The sequence below is a fragment of the Vigna radiata genome, chromosome 3 (genome assembly GCF_000741045.1).
Source record: "Vigna radiata var. radiata cultivar VC1973A chromosome 3, Vradiata_ver6, whole genome shotgun sequence".
In the NCBI taxonomy this organism is placed as follows: Eukaryota; Viridiplantae; Streptophyta; class Magnoliopsida; order Fabales; family Fabaceae; genus Vigna; species Vigna radiata.
Window position 1 is genome coordinate 167,844 of NC_028353.1, and position 19,292 is coordinate 187,135.

The 19,292-nt window shown below is 30.1% G+C and overlaps 2 protein-coding genes across 2 annotated transcripts; both read right to left on the bottom strand.

Moving 5' to 3' along the window:
- Positions 1-1,263: 1,263 nt before the first annotated feature.
- LOC106756849 (protein PHOSPHATE STARVATION RESPONSE 1-like) lies at positions 1,264-3,954 on the bottom strand. The gene is made up of 7 exons (XM_022778943.1): positions 3,368-3,954; positions 2,564-2,732; positions 2,401-2,477; positions 2,287-2,326; positions 1,922-1,976; positions 1,724-1,793; positions 1,264-1,610 (listed from the first exon to the last, which is right to left on the bottom strand). The coding sequence occupies exons 1-7, from the start codon at positions 3,908-3,910 to the stop codon at positions 1,494-1,496; spliced, it is 1,071 nt and encodes a 356-aa protein (XP_022634664.1). The 5' UTR covers positions 3,911-3,954; the 3' UTR covers positions 1,264-1,493.
- Positions 3,955-8,493: 4,539 nt separating this feature from the next.
- LOC106757352 lies at positions 8,494-11,508 on the bottom strand. Its single transcript, XM_014640003.2, has 6 exons — positions 10,662-11,508; positions 10,357-10,570; positions 10,160-10,276; positions 9,646-9,700; positions 9,478-9,547; positions 8,494-8,987 (listed from the first exon to the last, which is right to left on the bottom strand). The coding sequence occupies exons 1-6, from the start codon at positions 11,253-11,255 to the stop codon at positions 8,778-8,780; spliced, it is 1,260 nt and encodes a 419-aa protein (XP_014495489.1). The 5' UTR covers positions 11,256-11,508; the 3' UTR covers positions 8,494-8,777.
- Positions 11,509-19,292: the final 7,784 nt, after the last annotated feature.

Genomic DNA, 19,292 nt, shown 5'->3' on the forward strand with positions numbered 1-19,292 from the left:
CTGGACCAATGGTTGAGTCGAGTCAAGCTAAGCTGAGATGAAGGTCGAGTCGAGCGATTTTAGGATGAAGGTTGAGCCAAGTCGACTCGGTACCAAGGTCGAGACGAGTCAGCTCGGGTCAATCAATTCTATGTGAACCTAAAGTCGAGTCAAGTTGGCCTAGGTCCTAAGTCAAGTCGAGTCGGTCAGGGCCAAAGGTCGAGAAAAGATGGCTCCAACCGAGTAGACCCGGGCAGAAGGTCAAACTAGGTCGGTCCGAGCAACAGGTTGAGCCAAGTCAGCCTCGACAACAAGTCGGCCTCGAAAATAAGTCGAGCCGAGTCGACCCAAACGGTAGGTTGAGCTGAGTTTGTCTTAGCAGCAAGTCAAGTGAGTCGAATTGATTGAAGATTAAGTCAAGTCGTTCTAGACCAAAGTTCGAGACTAGTCGACCTAAGTCAAAGGTAGAGCTAATTTGGTCCAGATTAAAAGTCAAACTGTATAGACTTGAACCCTAGGTCAATCTGAGTTGTGTTGGGCCCCAAGTCAAGCCGAGTCGCCCTGGGTTATGGATCAACCGAGTTGGCTCAGGCCAAAGATCGAGTTAAGTCGACCCGAGTCAAATAACAACTTTAAACCAATTTATCCTAGTTGAAGGTTGACTCGAGTCGACTTGGATCAAATAGACTCAAATCAGCAGAATCAATTCAAATTATGCAGAGATTGAATTGATTCGAATTGGCTCAAATTGAACCAACTAAAGTCAAATTGGCTCAAGTCAATTTGAACCAAAAGTCAAAATAAGTCGTACTGAATTGAAAGTCGAACTAAGTTAAGTTAGACTCAAAGGTAGAAATTAAATTATTTTATTTAAACAACAAAATTGAATCAATTATTTCATCCAAACTAATTATTTAAAAAATGAATAGAATTCAATTGAAAATAATTCACTTACTAAATATTTCAATTTCTTAGAATTGTTTTAAAGTTTTTTTTTCGGACATAATGTAAAGAGTTATTGTATTTAGTGCCATTTAAACTATAGAAGTAATTTAGCAATACAACCATCATGGTTATGGATATTTTTTAAGTGATGTTAAGTTTAAATCAATTCTACAACATCTGTATTTGTTATATGAATTTTAAGTTTAAAACAGTCCTACAACATCAGTTTAAAATAAAAGATGGAGTTTACACTAATGCATATGCTTTAAATTGACCTTATCTTTAATTAATATAAAGATAATTAACCATAAATAAACCATATAATAAATACAGGTGTCAAAGTGTTTATATACGACCCTCTCACTTGGTGAAAGTGTTTTCAGTTTTTTTCTTTGTGTGAATGAATGATGTGAGATTTGTGTGAGAGTGCAGAACAAGATGCACATAAACATGTTTACGTTTTGAAGTTGCTGCCAATAACTCTTTTCTCACACTTACATGTTTGATTGTCTATTGCGAGACCAAAGGCAGCAAAAATAGAGTATCTTATCAAAACAATTGAACCATGATTAGGGGACAGTTTCTTCCAGTTCTGTGTCCAGTTTGGGTTTTTTCTTTTGGTAATCTAACATTACTTTGAGTTGTTGGCTCTGCTGTTGAATTAGCATTTGGAGATTTCGTTGCATCTAGGATACAAGCACAAGATAGCAAAGGGTAAGTCATCCAAATGCTTGAGTTTCATAAAAATTTTCATCCATTTGTCAGTATATATTTTCATCAAAGAAATTCTATACATTACCTCTAGTTGTTGGCAGATATTCCTCCGAACCTCTAGCTGCAGTTGCCTTGATTCCTCAATTTGCATGTGGCTGCAGATTTGAGAAAGCAGGTTAACTGTTTGATATTTTAGTTGAAAGATCTCTTGCTATTACTGCATATAAAAAAAGGTATCATAACAACATAAAAGTGTAGATTGTCGTAGTTTCAGTAATGCTACATTTTCACTTGAAGCTCAGCCACCCCATCCATTCTCTGTCCTTCCTCGGATTTTTCTGAAAGGCAAAGTGGTAACTGTAAGGTATACCCCAATAGCAATGAAATTTTAATTCATAGAAGCAAACAAAAAATGTTGTAGGGTTGGTAGAAATATTTAAATATCAGAAGGCAGAAATTGAGGAATCATAATGAGATGTATCTGGACTTAAAGTGTATCCAAATACATTTCTCCAATTTGCACCTTTCTCTTTTCACTCCAATTGAGCTTACCAATTGTACAGTTCAAAAGAAACATGTTTTTAGGAATTTCAGAAGGTATATGCATTGCGGTAATGTAAAACCTTGGCAATGAAAGAAGTAATTTACCCTGCAAAGCTTTGTGCATGTTTATTGTAGACCTACATTTCTGCAAGGCACATGTTAGAAACATTAGTGAGACAATTAGGTGAAACCAAATTGATCACTGGAATTGGATTTTACCTGTAAATGACTTTTAACATGAGAAATGGACAGCAAATCTGATTTCATCATATCTAGTATAGCCTTAGGTTTTGCCTCTGCGATTAACAATGAACAAATTAAGTACCTGGTAACAAGATATTTCTTTGTTTTTCACTTTTAGTGTAAACAATAGTTAACTTACTTTCTGGACCACCAAGACTGTTAACAATCATCATAAATGGCTCGTGTAGATCGTCGGTCCATTTTATTCTTCTTTTGCCTCTTCTAGAAGCAGAGTTGCTAGAAGTTACACAGGCAACCCCACAAAGTCTATGAGGAGCTTGCTTTTGTGGCTTTGTACATGATTCCAACTAATATAAGACATATTGCATCTCATCAGCACAACAATTCAAACTAGCAGACAATGATGTGTGTCTGTTGTATGAACCATTTTTAAGTTTTCATGAGTTTTACTATCAGATAGAATTGGTTGGAGTTACTAATTTCCTACACAAAAGCGTTGGGTTTATCAAAACTAAGTTAAGAACATATGAATGGGTTCTCCGTTTGATATCATATGTACACAAAATTAACTTGAGTGTCATCGATCAATCATGCGCCTATGATGGAGGCTCTTTTCTCCTTCAAACCGAAGACTTGGGGATTGTAAAATACTTAAAACTTTCAAATTTCTTAAAAGGAAACTCAGATTAGTCCTCTTCCAAACAAGTTATTGGTAAAGAATTAGGAGAAGATTATTCTCATGAATGACCTAAGAGAAACAAGAAGAAAGAAGAAATTTCTAATAGTCTACAAGGATCCTTCTTCTATCTTCCTAGTTATAAACGTTGTCAAGGACCCAAATGTATTGTCTCTCAGGTGAACCTCCATCATCTTACATCTTCTCCAATTTTTTGTAATAGAAAAAACAAGGAGCTTTCACATTAAATCATGTATATTCAAATGGAATCAGAAACTACTAACCACACACTGAAAAAGTAAGAACCTGGTTTCTCTGAAAGGAAATTTCAAGGGGCCTTTCATCCGTGGCAGCATCATCTCTGAGTAATTTATCTTCTTCTTGGGAAAAGCGATCGTAATATGGCATACCATCAGGCTGCATACTGCTATGTTTTTCAGAATAGGAAGTAATTTTACAATATTTTTCAGAAGAAGAAGGACAATCTGCACCAGTGCTGGACGACAAGAAAGATTCAGCAACCGGGCACAAGGAGCTTGTGAATTGAGAAGAGGGTGGATCTTGTTTGGTGGTGAAGTTATCCCCAGAGGCTTGGCGAATATTCAGCATGTTAGAGTCAAAGCACCAAGCAGGAACTTCAATCTGATGAGCATGTTGTTGAGCTTGAAAACTCACAAGCCCTTTTGTTGCAGTTGCACAAAAGCCTTGTGGGGCGGTGACAATGTTGAAGGGTGAGTTTTTTGGCTCAAGAACACTCATTTGTTCTGATCCAACAACCTTAGCTAGGTTGCTAATCCCCATGTAGGATTCCCAATCAGTTCCGTACATTTGGGAACTACACTGATACATGTTTCTCTACTCTCTCAAAACCTAACCTAAAAGCACCTAAACTCTTGCCCAAATTTAGTTACTCCAGTTCTATGATGCTGATTTATATGCAAGAAGAGAAAAGGCATTAACAGTCTCTAGCTATACAAGACTTCAAATAGTTTTTTATTTAAAATGAAAGGACGTGTGGGAGAATAAAAATATGTAAGGGATGAACAGTGAGAGGAAAAGTTAACAATGTATGCAGACATAGTTGTGTCCTCGTACAAAGCGAATTTCTCAATGCATTAGGACATGGTTTCTGTCTAAGTACATTCTGACCTATCAAAAGTATCAAGCATTGTAGCATCACAGAGAAACTACGGACAGACATTCTTAATTCATTGATGCAAAACAACTATAGTTGTTTATTCTACTCAACAGCAATTAGAACAACAATGCATTACTTTGGACAGGCCGGAATCCCCCAACCTTCCAGTCATTTATTTATATGATCTTCTGAAGAAATAGTTCTCTCACTAAGTTATAATTTGCTTTTTATAATAAGGGAAACCACGACACTTTTATAACAAATTACAAGTTTATTATGAATTTTAATTAAATTTGACATAGCATAGAGATACTAAAACAGTCACTTATAACTGATAGCAAAATGATATTTTAATACCAATTTTTTGATACTATTTTGACAGTGCATACGTGTCAAAATGTGGTTGGACGATTTCAAATTAAAAAAAAAACTTTAATTTTTCTTTTCTAAATATGCCCTTGTTCAATATTCTTTTAATTTGAAATCGTCCAACCATATTTTGACACGTGTGCAGTGTCAAAATAATGTTAAAATTTGGTGTTAAAATATCATTTTCTTAACTGGTATAGTAACTTTTTTATGTCTATTGTATTTTAGTATGACATAATAAATATAAGTTTAGGATGAATGTAATTCGTGGTCACTTTTGTCTTGTGCTGATCATTCTCACCCCTCTTCACCCTCCTTCTTCATCTTCGACCACTGGTTTATGGTATGTATGTCTTTTGTTTTGGTTTTTATTAACTCTTTTGAATATTTGGGAATTTAATAATTGTATTGATTATTAAATATATATGGAGTTGGTTTTTATTTGATTAAATGTCTAATTCTTTTGGGAGTTTATGCATAGATTGTTTAAGGATCGCTTTCAATGTGCTAATTATCATGTGTAGTAAAATTGTTTATCTCTTCACATTATCATGTTCATCAACAAAAACTTGAATTACAACAAAGATGTAGGTCTTTATGAATGTTACATAGAGATTATTTGAACTTTTTTCATGAGAATAATTGCATCTAAAGTGTTGATCTCATTAATAGGTGGTTATTCTTCTTTCTTCATAGCATATATAGTCAATGTTTATGTAGCCCAAATGAAAAACTTTCTTCTTTTTTATATAATTTTCATTCTTTAACTTGGAAAAAGTCAGATCTTATATAAAAAATATTCATAGATTGATAATAAATGTTTACAATCATAATTTTTTAATATAATAATTATCATGTTTTACCAATGTAAGTATATCTTAATTCATGAATATAGTGTAATATAAAACACTTATATTAGCTAAAAGACTTAAAGATGCTTTATTTTATAATTTGTTAGAATCATATTTATCAATAAATATTAACATTGTCTAAGGGTGAAATTTTTGCATTCACCTCAAACAAAAACAAATAATAACACATAAAATTGCAACTATAATATGTATATTTTAGCCAAACTAAAAAAGTAATATATACAATATAGTATATTAATATCCAGAATAACAAATATACAATTTTATATAAAATAAGTCATGCCAAAATTTAATATAAATAACGCTATACATGTAACTTTAAAACGTGGTAATGTGTAGCTTAGTGATTTTGTAGTAGCTTTTAACTTTTAGGTACCCAGTTTAAATTTGATTGGTGTAAATATTAGATTATTATTACTATTATTAATGACATTTTAAAAGGAAAGAAACGACCTTTTTTTTATTATTTAAAAGCATAAATACAACATAATTATAATTTTCTTTTCTATTTTATGTCTTTCTTCTTTTATATAAAAAAAATCTTATATCTATATTTATATAATATAACTCTTTACTAATAAAAGATCATAGAATATTTTTAAAACATTAGACATATGTAAATTAGTACAACATATTAAAACAAAAGCCCTTGGATTACATGCACGTGACTGCTAGCTTGTCCGAGATAAATGTGACTGAGTGTAAATAATAAGCAGGAAAAACTTTTTTTAATAATCTTTTGACAAGTTTGTGATTGATCTATTTTAAATATATTTTGAAACGTAAATTTAAATAAATCAATAAAGTGATTACATGTATTCCGTTGTCAAAAAATTATCAATGTTGTCAAAATATTATCGTTCATATAAGTATTATAGTTAAAAAATATAATTTAAATTTAAAGATTTCTCCAAACAATAAATTATTTTTTATAAATAAAATTGGAGAAACAGGTATCATTTACTAAAAAGGAAAGATGGGAAAGAAAAATTTTATCTGGGAACCATAAACCCATCAAATGTCTTTTTATTAAGAAATTAAATGAATTTTTATTTCAAAATTTAAGGAGACGTGCATATCATTTAGTATAACTTTAGTAAATAGTAGCGAAAACAAGTGTGCGTATTTATTTCAAAAATACAGTGACCTAAATGGTAAAATTAAAAAGATATTTATTTTAATTTAAAGAAAAACATTTAAAGCATAAAAATTTGAACATCGAAAAGGTAAATATCCTTTATATATAGATATATATAATTTTGTTAATTTTTTGCAAGTATAGTATGCTTTTAATCTTTCTAAAATATTGTAAGTTCAATTTTATTTTCTCCCTCTTTTAATTTTGAAATTAATTTTTTTTTCAAAAAGATTATGCAAATAAAATTCCTAATATAAAACACCATTTGAAAGACTAATAGTATTATATTTTGAAAGCAAAAGGGCTAAAAATAGATAAATTAAAAAAGGTAAAACCATGTTTGAACAGGTTTAAAGATGCCAAAATTATATTTTAGTATAAAATTTGAATTGATAAATATTATTGGGAGCTTGTGAAGAAAATGGTTAGCAATAATAAGAGAATATATATAAAGGTCCAAAAATAAAATGCCAAAAGAAGGACGGCCACAACAAAAACAAGGCTTCAAGATTCCGGTCTATTCAAGGTTCCTCCCCAATTAATTAACAATACAATATGTCCCTTTTTATGTTTTCTATGCTAAATATTTTCATTTTTTTATCATTAATTTATAATACTTTTACCATACCTCTCAACAATAACAACCACAAATAACTTTTAATATTGCTCATTACAATTACAACATATTTTAAAATTAAAAGGTTCTTCTTAAGCTTAATTACCTATTTCATCATATTTTTTAAAATAACTTTTTAAATAATTGATTGATTATTTAGATTTATGATGAAGTTTTGGTATTATCCATTTACTTACCATGTCTTCAATATATACTTACAAACACTTAACATGTATTAATTTTTTTTAATATATTAATGTTTTAAGGACTCAGCAGAAAAATAAATAAAAAATCAACAAAAAATCTAGATTCATATAAATATATTGTAGAGGCCTAGATGTTCAATTCTAATATTTTGAAAGAAATTCAAGGGTTTGTCATGCAATTTAAAGATATAAAAGATTATACGTTATAATTAAATTTCTCTATATTGATTAAAAAAAATCTTAATTAGTGTTGTACACATTTGTATTAGTTCCATTTTCTAAATATGATCATTATGATAATTGAATAAATAATCAAATTCTTATCTATTTTTTATTCTATCAAATCAATTATATTTCTTGACTTATTTTTCATCTCTTCTAACTAAGAACTTAATTTCTATTCTCTATTTTTTTTTCTTTCTTATTTTACTTTTGGACTCTCAACTGTTCATATTTAAGCCAAATTCATTAACGTCTTGTTCACTTGAGTAGATTTGGAAGAGAAGATTTGAAGATAAATTTTTTTTGTTATTTATTTGAACAGATTTGAAAATAAGTGAGAGTGAGTTTGGAAGTAAATTTTTTTAATCTATCACATAAATCAAATCCTACACTAATTCTCACAAACTTTACTTTCAAATCCACCCTCGTTTACCTTCAAATTCAATCAAATAAACAACAAAAAAAATTTACCTTCAAATTCTCTCAAATCTACTCAATTACACTTTCTCAAATTCACTCAAGTAGGCCTAAAAGAGGAAAAAAAGGAATAGAAAGTTAAAATAATAACCTCTTCTATTAATAATTTTAATACAATGAGAGAAATTAGAAATGTTAAAACTGATTAATCCAAATTCAACTTAATTTATGAGAAAAATAAGATGAATTTTGGATTGAATATATTTTAGGATTATATTGATAATTTTGGCTTAAACCAATTCTTAGGTTCCGTAATCAAGATACGAGGTTTGATTTTAGTTTTAAGAAAAGTAAACTCGTTTATCCTTCTTAAATCTGAGCAGCCAAACACAAAACCGACCAAACAAAATCACATGTAAGAGCTCAAAACAAAACAACAAAGAAACACAGAACGAGCAAAACAATGGCTTCTTGCTGAAAAAACACATAAGACTCTGCTTACAAAGTTTATTCCCTCCTCCCCTAGTAAAGCAACTGTGATACAATGCTACATGTTTGTTTCTATAGAATATATAATGTAAGCACTCTAAATTATGTACTAATTCATATAGAGTTTTCATTTGTAGGATAAACAACAATGTTATTCTTCACATAACAAAATCACAGGATGTGGTCTACCTGCCTCTTACAAGGAGTAAGCATGCAGAAAACTGTAATTTTATACATAATCATATCTGATTATTGGCTTGGAGAGGCTTGGGAAGTGAAGAAGGAATTGTTGGCTCCTTCAGAAGCAGAAACTTCACCATCTTTATGAGTAATTGTTGTCTCATCAGTGCCTGAATCTTGAGTATTTGAGAGGTTATTACTTGTCTTTTGCTGCTGGTCAAACATTTTTTTTAGTTGCCTTCCTTGTTCCTCAATTCTCAGCTGCAATTTTCTCTGAACCTGTAACACCAAAGTAAGTTATATGAAAACTTCAAGTGAGGACAGAGTGTTAAAAGAATCCTAATATACCCTCTCATTCACTACTTTTAGCATCCAATTCCTCAAAATATGTGCCTAACTGTCATCCACATTTTAGCACATGACAGTGCAATTTCACGTCATCACCTATACCAAAATGGGTATGTCTTGAATCAGAAAAAGGCCAAAATAGAGATGTATACAAGTTTGTTTGTAAAAATGATACTTTATCTTCTAAGTATGTGAGGTATTGGATTTCATTGTTCTTCTGTGACTAAAATCTCTACTTCATTTCTTCGATCTAAAGCTGTTTGAAGGTAAAAAAAAATGTGAAATTCAACGTTTAAGATTCAAGAAACTTTCAGCTGGTTTGCTCAGTATTCAAGTTTTTCTTACAAGAGGAGGGAAAGGGTCACAGATTAAGTACAATGTAGGAATAAAAATCGCAAGAAAAATGATAGCGTGGATATACCTCTAGTTGTTCGTGAAGACACCTTTGGGCATCTAATTGAAGCTTAAGTGCCTCTCTAATTTGTAAGCCTCTGAAGATCAAGAACAGTGTTAATTTGGTAGATTATAAAACGAACTAAGCAACTTCACGGAAGTACTATTATTACAGAAATATAATAAGTAGCATTACGTTTTGACATCAAGATGATGCACATTTTTTATGTGGGTTCTTTTGTCAGATTTCCCTGAAACAGAAGAAAGTTTTCGGTTCAGTATGTGGAGTTAACCTGATACTTGAAAGAATAAAAGAACAAAGAAGATCATGAATAACTTGTGGGAAGAATGACGCAAAGGAGAACAATAAGTCATATCCTAAAGGAGAACAAAAATATAAGATGTAATGGGTAGTGTGATAGAGATAGATTAAGATGTAATAGGTATGAATAACATAACTCGTACGAAAGAGATCAAGTCAAACTTTCTACAATGTAAGGGAAGAAATGCAGTTATTCTGCATTGGAACTTCTGCAATCTAAATTAGTTTACTTAAGTCTCAACAACAATTAAAGAATCAAAACAAAGGGAAAAAGAAAGTAGTTCATCATTTGTGACATGAATGTCACTAAATTCATGCACCAAGAAATGTACATGACATGAAAAAGAAACTACACTGCAAGTCTGGTAAATAACAAAATAGAATTCACCTTGACTAGGCTCTGGAATGAATTTTGCAATTCTATATTTCTGCAGATGACTTTTGACATGGAAGATAGTCAAGCCATCTGTGTCCATCATCTTTAATATAGCTTTTGGTGTTGCCTCTACAGTAAAACAGCAACATAGGATTATCAGATGTTACACAGATGCATAGCCAATTAGAAAATTTAGTTAAGTTACATACGCTCAGAGCCTCCAAGGCGATTCACACACTCAACAAACTTCTCATGAAGATCCTTAGTCCATCTTATACGTGTTTTGCTTGAGACTGCTGCCCCATTAGAAGCAGAGTTTCCAACAGTAGACACACTTCCTGCTGAAAGTGTTGGAGACAACTTCTCGATCTGAGAAGAAAATCTCATATGTGCAACAGGTAAATCAAAAGATCCACGAGCAACCTGCAAACAAGGAAATTAACTTCATAGAGAATCTTCAGTAATGGACACATGACAAAATTTTCATGTGGGGTTTGCCAAAAGGAAAACTTACCGTGCGATCCTGAATTCCATTGTTGGGAAATGAGGAACCCCTGATGACACCATCAATGAACAACTTTTGTTGTTCAATTGGAAGGAACTTGGTGGTGGGAAAATTCCCACATGAAATTTTATTGGACTTTTCAGGGGATACACGACATTGATTATTATTGAATTGAGATTTCACTATGGACTGCAAAGTGTTTGAAAAATCATAGCTTGAGTCAGGTTGGTTTGCTGTGTCCAAGATAAGGTTTTCCCTGGGAGATTGATACAAAGGGAATTCCAAGTCATTAATCTTGCATAACTGAGATTGAACACCAAGTTGGCAATCATATTCTGAAAATCCCATGCAGTTTTCTGCAGCATAAAAGGCAGAAGCTGGTGACTCAAAACGGCTGATAATGGTGCCAGATGATTTGACATGGCCAATGTTTGGGAACTGATCTGTGGCTTCTCTTCCAACCATCGCAAGTGGTCCCATATTCCAGGGTTGTCTGATATCAAAATATTGACAGTAATGATTACCAAACTCAGAATTAAAATCCCCACTTAGTCCATGACTTTGTTGAATCAATCCTCCCCAATGAACCTTGTTGTCGTTCATTGACACAAAATTTTGATGTAGGATGGTAATAAGACTAATGCATATGTGTTAAAAATTGTGAGATATGATACATAAAAGAAGTGTTTGGGGAGGGGAGAAGAAGATTGGAAAGGTAACAAAAGGAAAGCTCATAAAAAATATGTTTTATATTCCGAAAAGGCTTGAGGTATAAGATTTGAATCTAATTGTCTAAATGCTACCGTGCAAGGTCATTAGCTATTAATTATTCTTGAAAAAAGGGATAAGAATGAACAATAAGGAATTGACATTAACGAAGTAGAGTAGATGGAAACAAACAAAAAGTTTTGTCGAAATGTTGTCTTCACGTGAATTTAAACCAAATGCAAAAGAATCAGTAGGAACAGTAAGCAAGCTATGTTAGATGGGTCTGAAAAGATGACAAGTTCAACAACAAAGGTGGATGATAGATGAAAAACGGTCCCAGAGAGAGTAATATTAAATAGCAATTGATCTCTTAAAAATGGAGAATATTGAGATGGCCTTATGGGCATCTGTAGTGTCATAATTAAATGTTAGATAAAGATACTGGCATAAATTCACATATAATAATACATCTGTTATTATTCCTACAATGGATTCGGATTAAATAACTTTAACCACACAGGGATCACAAATATGTTATCAAATTAAGTCCTGTTCCATTGCTTGCTTGCTGCCACTGCATCTTGCAAAGTGGGGTATCAGAAGTTACCAGAAAAGTGTATCTAATTTTTATATTCATCGTAAAAGCACAATGGAACTTTAACTATAAGAATCCCAGTAAAATTCAGTAATCTAATGGACTTTCCATTACATAAAGGTAAAACAAAAAGATGACACTGCATTCATATGCATTCTCACTTCCGTGTTGCTGTACATCTTTCTTTATACATGTTTCTTACCTCTATTTTCTTTTAATTCCTTCATTTTTACTTTCTTTGATGTTTTAGAAGAACGTGTTAGAACATTTTATTCATCTTTTATTTGTGCCATAAGGTAAATTTTTCATTGTTTTCGGTTTTTCTAGTGAAACATTGTGGCATTTGCATGCTTTTATCATTGGGATATTAGAAAGTGGATTTGTAAGTCTAATTCAACCTCGTAAAACTGACTTGTAAGGTGAGATAGGCTTTAACCATAACTCTGATACCATATTAGAAAGCAAATTTTTAAGTCTAACTTAACTTCACAAAATCGGCTTGTAAATTGAGAATTGCACCTCACTTATATAATATAAATTAACATTATCTCTAGTCGATTTGGAACTTCCAACAAGAAAAGTGTAAGTATGAGTTATTGAAGATGTAAAAATTAAAACAGAAGTCAACGTCGATACAAATTAACCTAACTTGGGCCATGAACGAGTTGGTGTTAACGTAAAATAATTGAATAAAACATTAGTTTATAATATTTATAGAAATATATTTGAAAACATAAGAAGGAATGTTGAATAGCACAGCATTATAAAGCCTAATAAGGAAAAAATGTTGAGTACTTGGAAAAATCCGCATGGGATGAAGATAAAGAAATTCATATAAAGTATTGCAGTGTCTGGCAGCAACCCAAACGTCATTATCAAGTGGTGGGAATCAAATTAATGGGCTTCCAGTTGAAAGTTCAGTCACAAAAGGAACCCTAAATTTCATATTCTAATCATGCTTTAAGATTCTTATTTTTGGCCTTATTATTATCACACCTTTAAGAATTAATTAATATATTTTACAATATATATTTCTTAAAAATGTTTTTATAATTTACAATATTTGACAGTATTTTTGTATAATAGATTTTGTTTCTGTAGTTTACATATATATTAATAGTTCTATTCTGTTAACGTTGTGAATTGACAGTCATTTGTATATGGATTAGAGGAATATCCCTTATCTTTATAATAAAATTACTTTGATAATCTTTTTTTTTTCTGAAAAATGTATCCTTTCTCTGGATGTAATAGAACCTTGTTCCATCGTAATCCAATGATATATAAAACATTGGAAAGTGAAAATACTTTACCATATAAAGAAGTATATGCTGCAAAATGCAATGGAGGCAGTTGACTAATTTTATTTAAGAGATGTATCATACTATTTTTCATTATATTTTTATTACCAATCATTCTGTTGATTTTGAAACAATATTCTATCAAACTACTTTACAAGATATATTAATACCCTCATCACTATCAATTTCTCTTTTTCTTTTTATTTTCTTTCGTGGATACTCAAATTTCGATATCTAAACCAATTAACTTATGTAGCTGCCTTCTATCTTTTTATAAATCAAGTTTTCGAATTTATTGTTGCTTTGATTTCTTTCAGTATTAATTTATAGAGGGAATCTCTATCACTCTTTTATGAATCAAGTTTGAGATTCAAGTTATAGTGTTAATTTTAATCTTGATTATATAATATACCAAAATTTTATAATAAAAATTTAATTAAAAATACTTAAATTTAAATTTATGAGAAAAAGTTAAAACTTAATTAAATTATTTTTTATTTTTTATATAAAATACATAAATTAGAACAATATAAAGAACCAATTATATATAACTAAAAAAATAAAAATTACATATATTCAAATAAAAATTACAAATTTTAATAAAAAACTTAATTAAAACTAATTATATCTATGAAAATTTAAAAAGTATTTTCCAAATCTGCCTACGACACGAATATAATTTTTTTTTCTTGTAACGAGTTTTTTCCATCAACTCTTGTAACGAAAAATCTTATTACTCTACTTCACAAATATACATGCATGCTCTGAATAGAAAAAAATACACTTGTATGCTTCTTTTTTATTTTATTATATAATCAATGCCTTCCTTGATTTTGAATTATTTGTCCAGTCAAATCAAAAACAAAAGATCATAGAGCAAAAATAGTAATATATTTATTAATAATATAATATTTTATTCAATTTAAAAATAAACATTAATTATGAATGATCGGAGATGTGGAGGTTCGATAAAGTTATGTATCAAATATTTTTCTTCATTCTGATCAAAAGAATATAAAACATTTTCCATTTTTTAAATACAGTAAGCAATGATACAACAATGTTATATATACATTATACCACCAATTATTTTTTATTTGAAAATGTTCCAAATCAATGATATGAACTGCCAAAACAACAATTAAAGACCCGATAAGTAGGGAATGACATGAAAACAAAGTTAAAGAACAAACAATGAATTTCATGGTGATTGATATACGATAAAGATAAACATGGAATTCATGTAATTAATAATAAAATTATGTCATTAGATGCATTTGATGAAGTTCATGAATGGCTGTAATCCACGCTATAAATATAATGACCCTTAGAACCTCCAAGAGACACTTTTAGAGTTTTCAATCCCTTTTTATTTAGAGCAAAGGGTCGTATGAGCAAGGAATGATCATAATATTTAAATCCAATTACAACTATAAAGGGATAGGTGTTTGTATGTTTTCACTTTGTCACCTCTTGTTTTAATAACAATGTAGTAAAATGATTTGATAAACTATAAATAGGGATAAAAATGAGTGTTGTACATACCCACCTCAAATATTGCATGACATTTATTACTAAAATCTCGATAATATGTTATTTTTAAATAATTATTAAATGGTTTTTTTTTTTTTTACATTTTATCTTTAAATGCCATGTTTTTTATTTAAACCATACATATGATGTAAGGTTTTGAAATAATATAAATATGCATACATTTTATTAGAAGACTCAGTGGAATTTATATTTATTTTCTTGTAGATAAAAATTTAACTCTCTGATTTGAGCGTTTTTGCTAAGTGGATCTCCCCTCTTAATAATAGGAGACTCTTTTTAAATAAAAGAAATAATCAAATCACTTTTAGGATTTCGTCACCTGTATGCAAATTCATTATAAAAATCTAGGTAAAAACATTGGCACCTATTGTGGGTCCTCACTAAACGTTTCTCCGACATCTTATTCCCATGGCCACCACTCACAACTACTCAACAACGACCATACAACATCGAATGTAGAAGCTCATACAACATTATGAAGATCTAGCGCAAGTAACATCATATCGAGATCGAGATCCTGTGACATGTAGGAGCTCTGACCAGCTTAAAGAAGGAAAAACCATCTCTTCGGTCTCAACCATCAACCATCATTGAAACGAATACACAAGTGCTAATAATTAAATATAGTTCCTAACTAAAGCACCGTCCTCCCTCTTTATGATGACAATGACATTGGAAACATGGACACCACCAATCCTAATTTCCCTGGCAGATAAAATATGCTTCTTGATGGTGTAGATACAGAGGACCAAGCCTTGACATCCAAGAAGATGCTCCTATCTGGCCCAACAAAAACTTGAACCCATTTTGAAAGGATGGTGAAAGGGATTGTCACCATCATTAGTAAAAAATTTGAGAAATCATCTTCCCAGCCTACCGAGCTACTTAGCCCAACAGTTTGACGAGAATCCAAAAAAGACCGAGATCGACCTCTTCAACGTCAAACAAAGCAGGACAGTCCAACAAACAATACAACTTGATCGTGGAGCTCAGTTTGTAGAGGATGAACTCAACCTCAGAGCTTAGCTATAGAGGATGAACTCGACCTCGAAGCTCAACCTGTAGAGGATGACCTCAGCTCGTAAAGGACCTTGGCGGCGAAGCCCGATCACCAGCAAACGATACACCTCAATCACGAAGCTCAGCCTACAGAGGATGACTTCGGCCTCTAAGATCCACCTATATAAGATGTGCTTGGTCACAAAGGAATATTAGTAGATTATCACACCTAGGTCCTATCACAACACAAATAGAAATAAACTACTACAAATGTCACAAGATATATTGGCAAGCATGAAATTGAATTTATTTATATGTTGAATAAATGCTAACGTTATAGGTAATGCATCATTTAGAGAAGTGATGGGAAGTGTTTAAATCCCGTGTTGATTCATATAGGGCCATCATCACCAGCAAACCCAAAAAAAGTAGGAACCGTCGACATTTCAAATATGAAAGTAGTCCCGTCGACCAGCCCGCCATGACAGATTCTCTCCAAAACGGAGTGTACAAATTAAAGGAGCTCGAAACACAAATATCAACATAACGCCACACAAATATCACGATTGAACTATTATATATACTTGTTTCTTTTATAGTTTAAAGATGTGTACACTTTTATCCTCCTTTTGCAACTCATTTATTTCTTTCAACATAAGACCTTGAATGAACAGGATATTATTTGAATCCAAAAAAAAAGCAGTGTTGAATTCCTACCTTTCATGACAACCCCAAAATAATATAAAGTCTTAACATAAAACATGAACTATCATGAGTTCAACAATTCTTAAATGAAGAAAGTCTTCAAGTTGTTCTTTGTTTCTACATCCATATTATGGCATAAAGTCTTTGTAAATAAAAATATTTTTTGCAATACTTAAATGTTGTAAATATTGTGTTAAATAAAGGTGATTCTTAGTAATTATCATAGAAAAATTAAATAAATTACTTCAAAATATTTTTGAATATTAAATATATATGGAAGTAAGTTATAATAAAATATAATAATTGTTGTTAATAAATTATATATTCTTTTTATGTCTTTACTTTTTTAAATAAAATATGTCATGGGAGAAAATAATAGATAATTCTGAAGTGTCACTCTAATATGTCAAAAATTACAATAATATTTAGCATGACTTATATATATATATATATATATATATATATATATATATATATATATATATATATATATATATATATATATATATATATATATATATTCTCTTTTTGAGAAATTTATGCAGTTTTCTTTTCATCTTTTAAAATTTAAAAATTGATAAAGTGCAATAATTACTATAATTGAGGTTTGCACAAAAATAAACATTTTAGCAAATTAGTAAAAAATTTAGTCTTAATAGATTGGGCTAGTTAGCTTATTTGCGCGGCTAATGGTGGGCCATGATTAAGCGGCTTTGTGGTTGAAATATATGGGCCTATATGAGTAGTAAATCTGTAATTTTCAGATTTGGGCCTAGCTGTAATAAAATAAATTGAAATCATTTTGATTAACATAATCATTTCAGAATTGCATATTTATATTATATAAGGGAACATGACGAGACCTGTAAGTCAAAATCCGAATATTGAGACTAGACAGCATGCCTCCAACATTGTGATTGGTAAGTTGACCTGAGAAATGGAAATGTGAATGGTATTATGTTTTGTTGGATTGTCTCATTGTCTCATAGTTTATCTAACTTAAACTTTATTGTCATTAATCATGTAATGTGATTCTCATTTTGTAATTAAAGGTGACAAACTATCCATTCACGAAAACATTTTTTATAATTTATTATGTACAAATTAAGTCTATTATATTAAATTTGATAAAATTTTGATGGTATATATTTTATATTGTTATTCAAAGTACATGAAATGACAATGACCATAAAAAAAAAGAAAAAAAAAACTTCAAAATCAAGTTTATATCAAAATAACAACACTTAATGTTTGAACCAAAACTACACCAAATTTATAGTTATACTTAATGAGTATGTAATATGAGATAAATGGATCAAAGTAAAGAGACACGTAGAGAGTACAACATCATAACAACCTATAGTCACCATCACGAGTTCTTTTGTTTGCACTCTTGCTATTGCAATGAAGGAAAAGGTCAATATAAACATAAAAATCAACACAAAGCATCTATATTTACGTAATTACTAACAACATTTTACCTACAAAAATAAATTTATTGATAAAAACTAAATTTATCAACGAATTAGAATTTAAAGTAGAGATAAAAATATATGTCAATAACAAATTTATTGAAAAAATTAATCGACAGTGTATTTAACAATAAATTTTGTCAGTAGTTTATAATTTCTATTATTAATCACATTTTTTATTGATAAATCTATCCGTGAAAGAAATGGCAAATTTTCAATCAAGTTTGATTAATTTTTTTTTATATATTAAGAAAAGATGAATAAAAGAAAAGGAAAGGTAAAGAGAAAGAGGAGAAGTTGGAGTTAATAACCACGATTACAACGAAGCCTCGAGAACAATACAAAATGACGACGACTGAAGTTGGTGAAGAAGATGAAGGAGAAGGAAAGAAAGAGGAGGAGGAGAAGCCAAAGACAACAAACACAACGTTAACAAATGCAATGACAATGACAGTAGAGGATGAGGAAGAAGAAAAAGAAAAAATAAGAAAAAGAACATGAGGAAGAAGAAGAAAAAGACCAAATTGCAACATTTATCGACATATTTTGTTGATAGCCAAAATTCATCAATAATTATCAATTGTCGATAGATACTAATGACTTTCACAATTTGGTAATAAAATTGATCGATGATCATATTATCAACGAACTTTTGACCATCAATAACCTATCAGTAAACTTAAAAGTATTATCGACAAATTTTGTGGACAGCTAGAATTCATCAATAATTATAGACTTTCGATAGTTACGGATGACTTTCACGATTATTTAATAAAATTGATTGATGATCATATTACCAATGAACTTTTGACCATCAATAACCTACCAATAAACTTAAAACTATTATCGACAAATTTATATACTTATAAATATGTAATGATTCTTAAAGTAATATAATATTTTATGTCAATCTTATGACCTCTACTTATGAACGACAACATGTTGGATCAAACACAAATAATGTTTATGAACTATTCAACCCAAAATAGAAAATTCAACATGTTACATGTTTTGTTACTCTCTTGATATCCGTTTAAAAACTTATCCACAATTTTTTCTTTTAAAATCTATGGATGTTTGCACATATTTTAAAAATTATAAAGTTTTAAAATGAAATTTAAATAAAATTAAAAAATATAAAATAATATAAATTAAATTTTAATTTTAATTTTTTAAGACTAAAATAATATCTACAAATATAATTATAGTCAAAATATAATCTATATAAAAGTTATTGATAATATAATATGGTCAAAATCATATCAAAAAATATACATACATATATATATATATATATATATATATA

What these genes read in the sequence shown, in the direction of transcription:
- LOC106756849 (XM_022778943.1), bottom strand. Translation starts at nt 3,910, where the DNA reads ATGTATCAGTGTAGTTCCCAAATGTACGGAACTGATTGGGAATCCTAC. An exon ending in CAGTCTTGGTGGTCCAGAAA is followed by an intron (nt 2,478 to 2,563) that starts GTAAGTTAACTA and finishes TGTTAATCGCAG; the next exon opens with AGGCAAAACCTAAGGCTATA. An exon ending in GCTGAGCTTCAAGTGAAAAT is followed by an intron (nt 1,794 to 1,921) that starts GTAGCATTACTG and finishes TCAAATCTGCAG; the next exon opens with CCACATGCAAATTGAGGAAT.
- LOC106757352 (XM_014640003.2), bottom strand. Translation starts at nt 11,255, where the DNA reads ATGAACGACAACAAGGTTCATTGGGGAGGATTGATTCAACAAAGTCAT. An exon ending in ATGGAATTCAGGATCGCACG is followed by an intron (nt 10,571 to 10,661) that starts GTAAGTTTTCCT and finishes CCTTGTTTGCAG; the next exon opens with GTTGCTCGTGGATCTTTTGA. An exon ending in CATTCCAGAGCCTAGTCAAG is followed by an intron (nt 9,701 to 10,159) that starts GTGAATTCTATT and finishes CTTCTGTTTCAG; the next exon opens with GGAAATCTGACAAAAGAACC.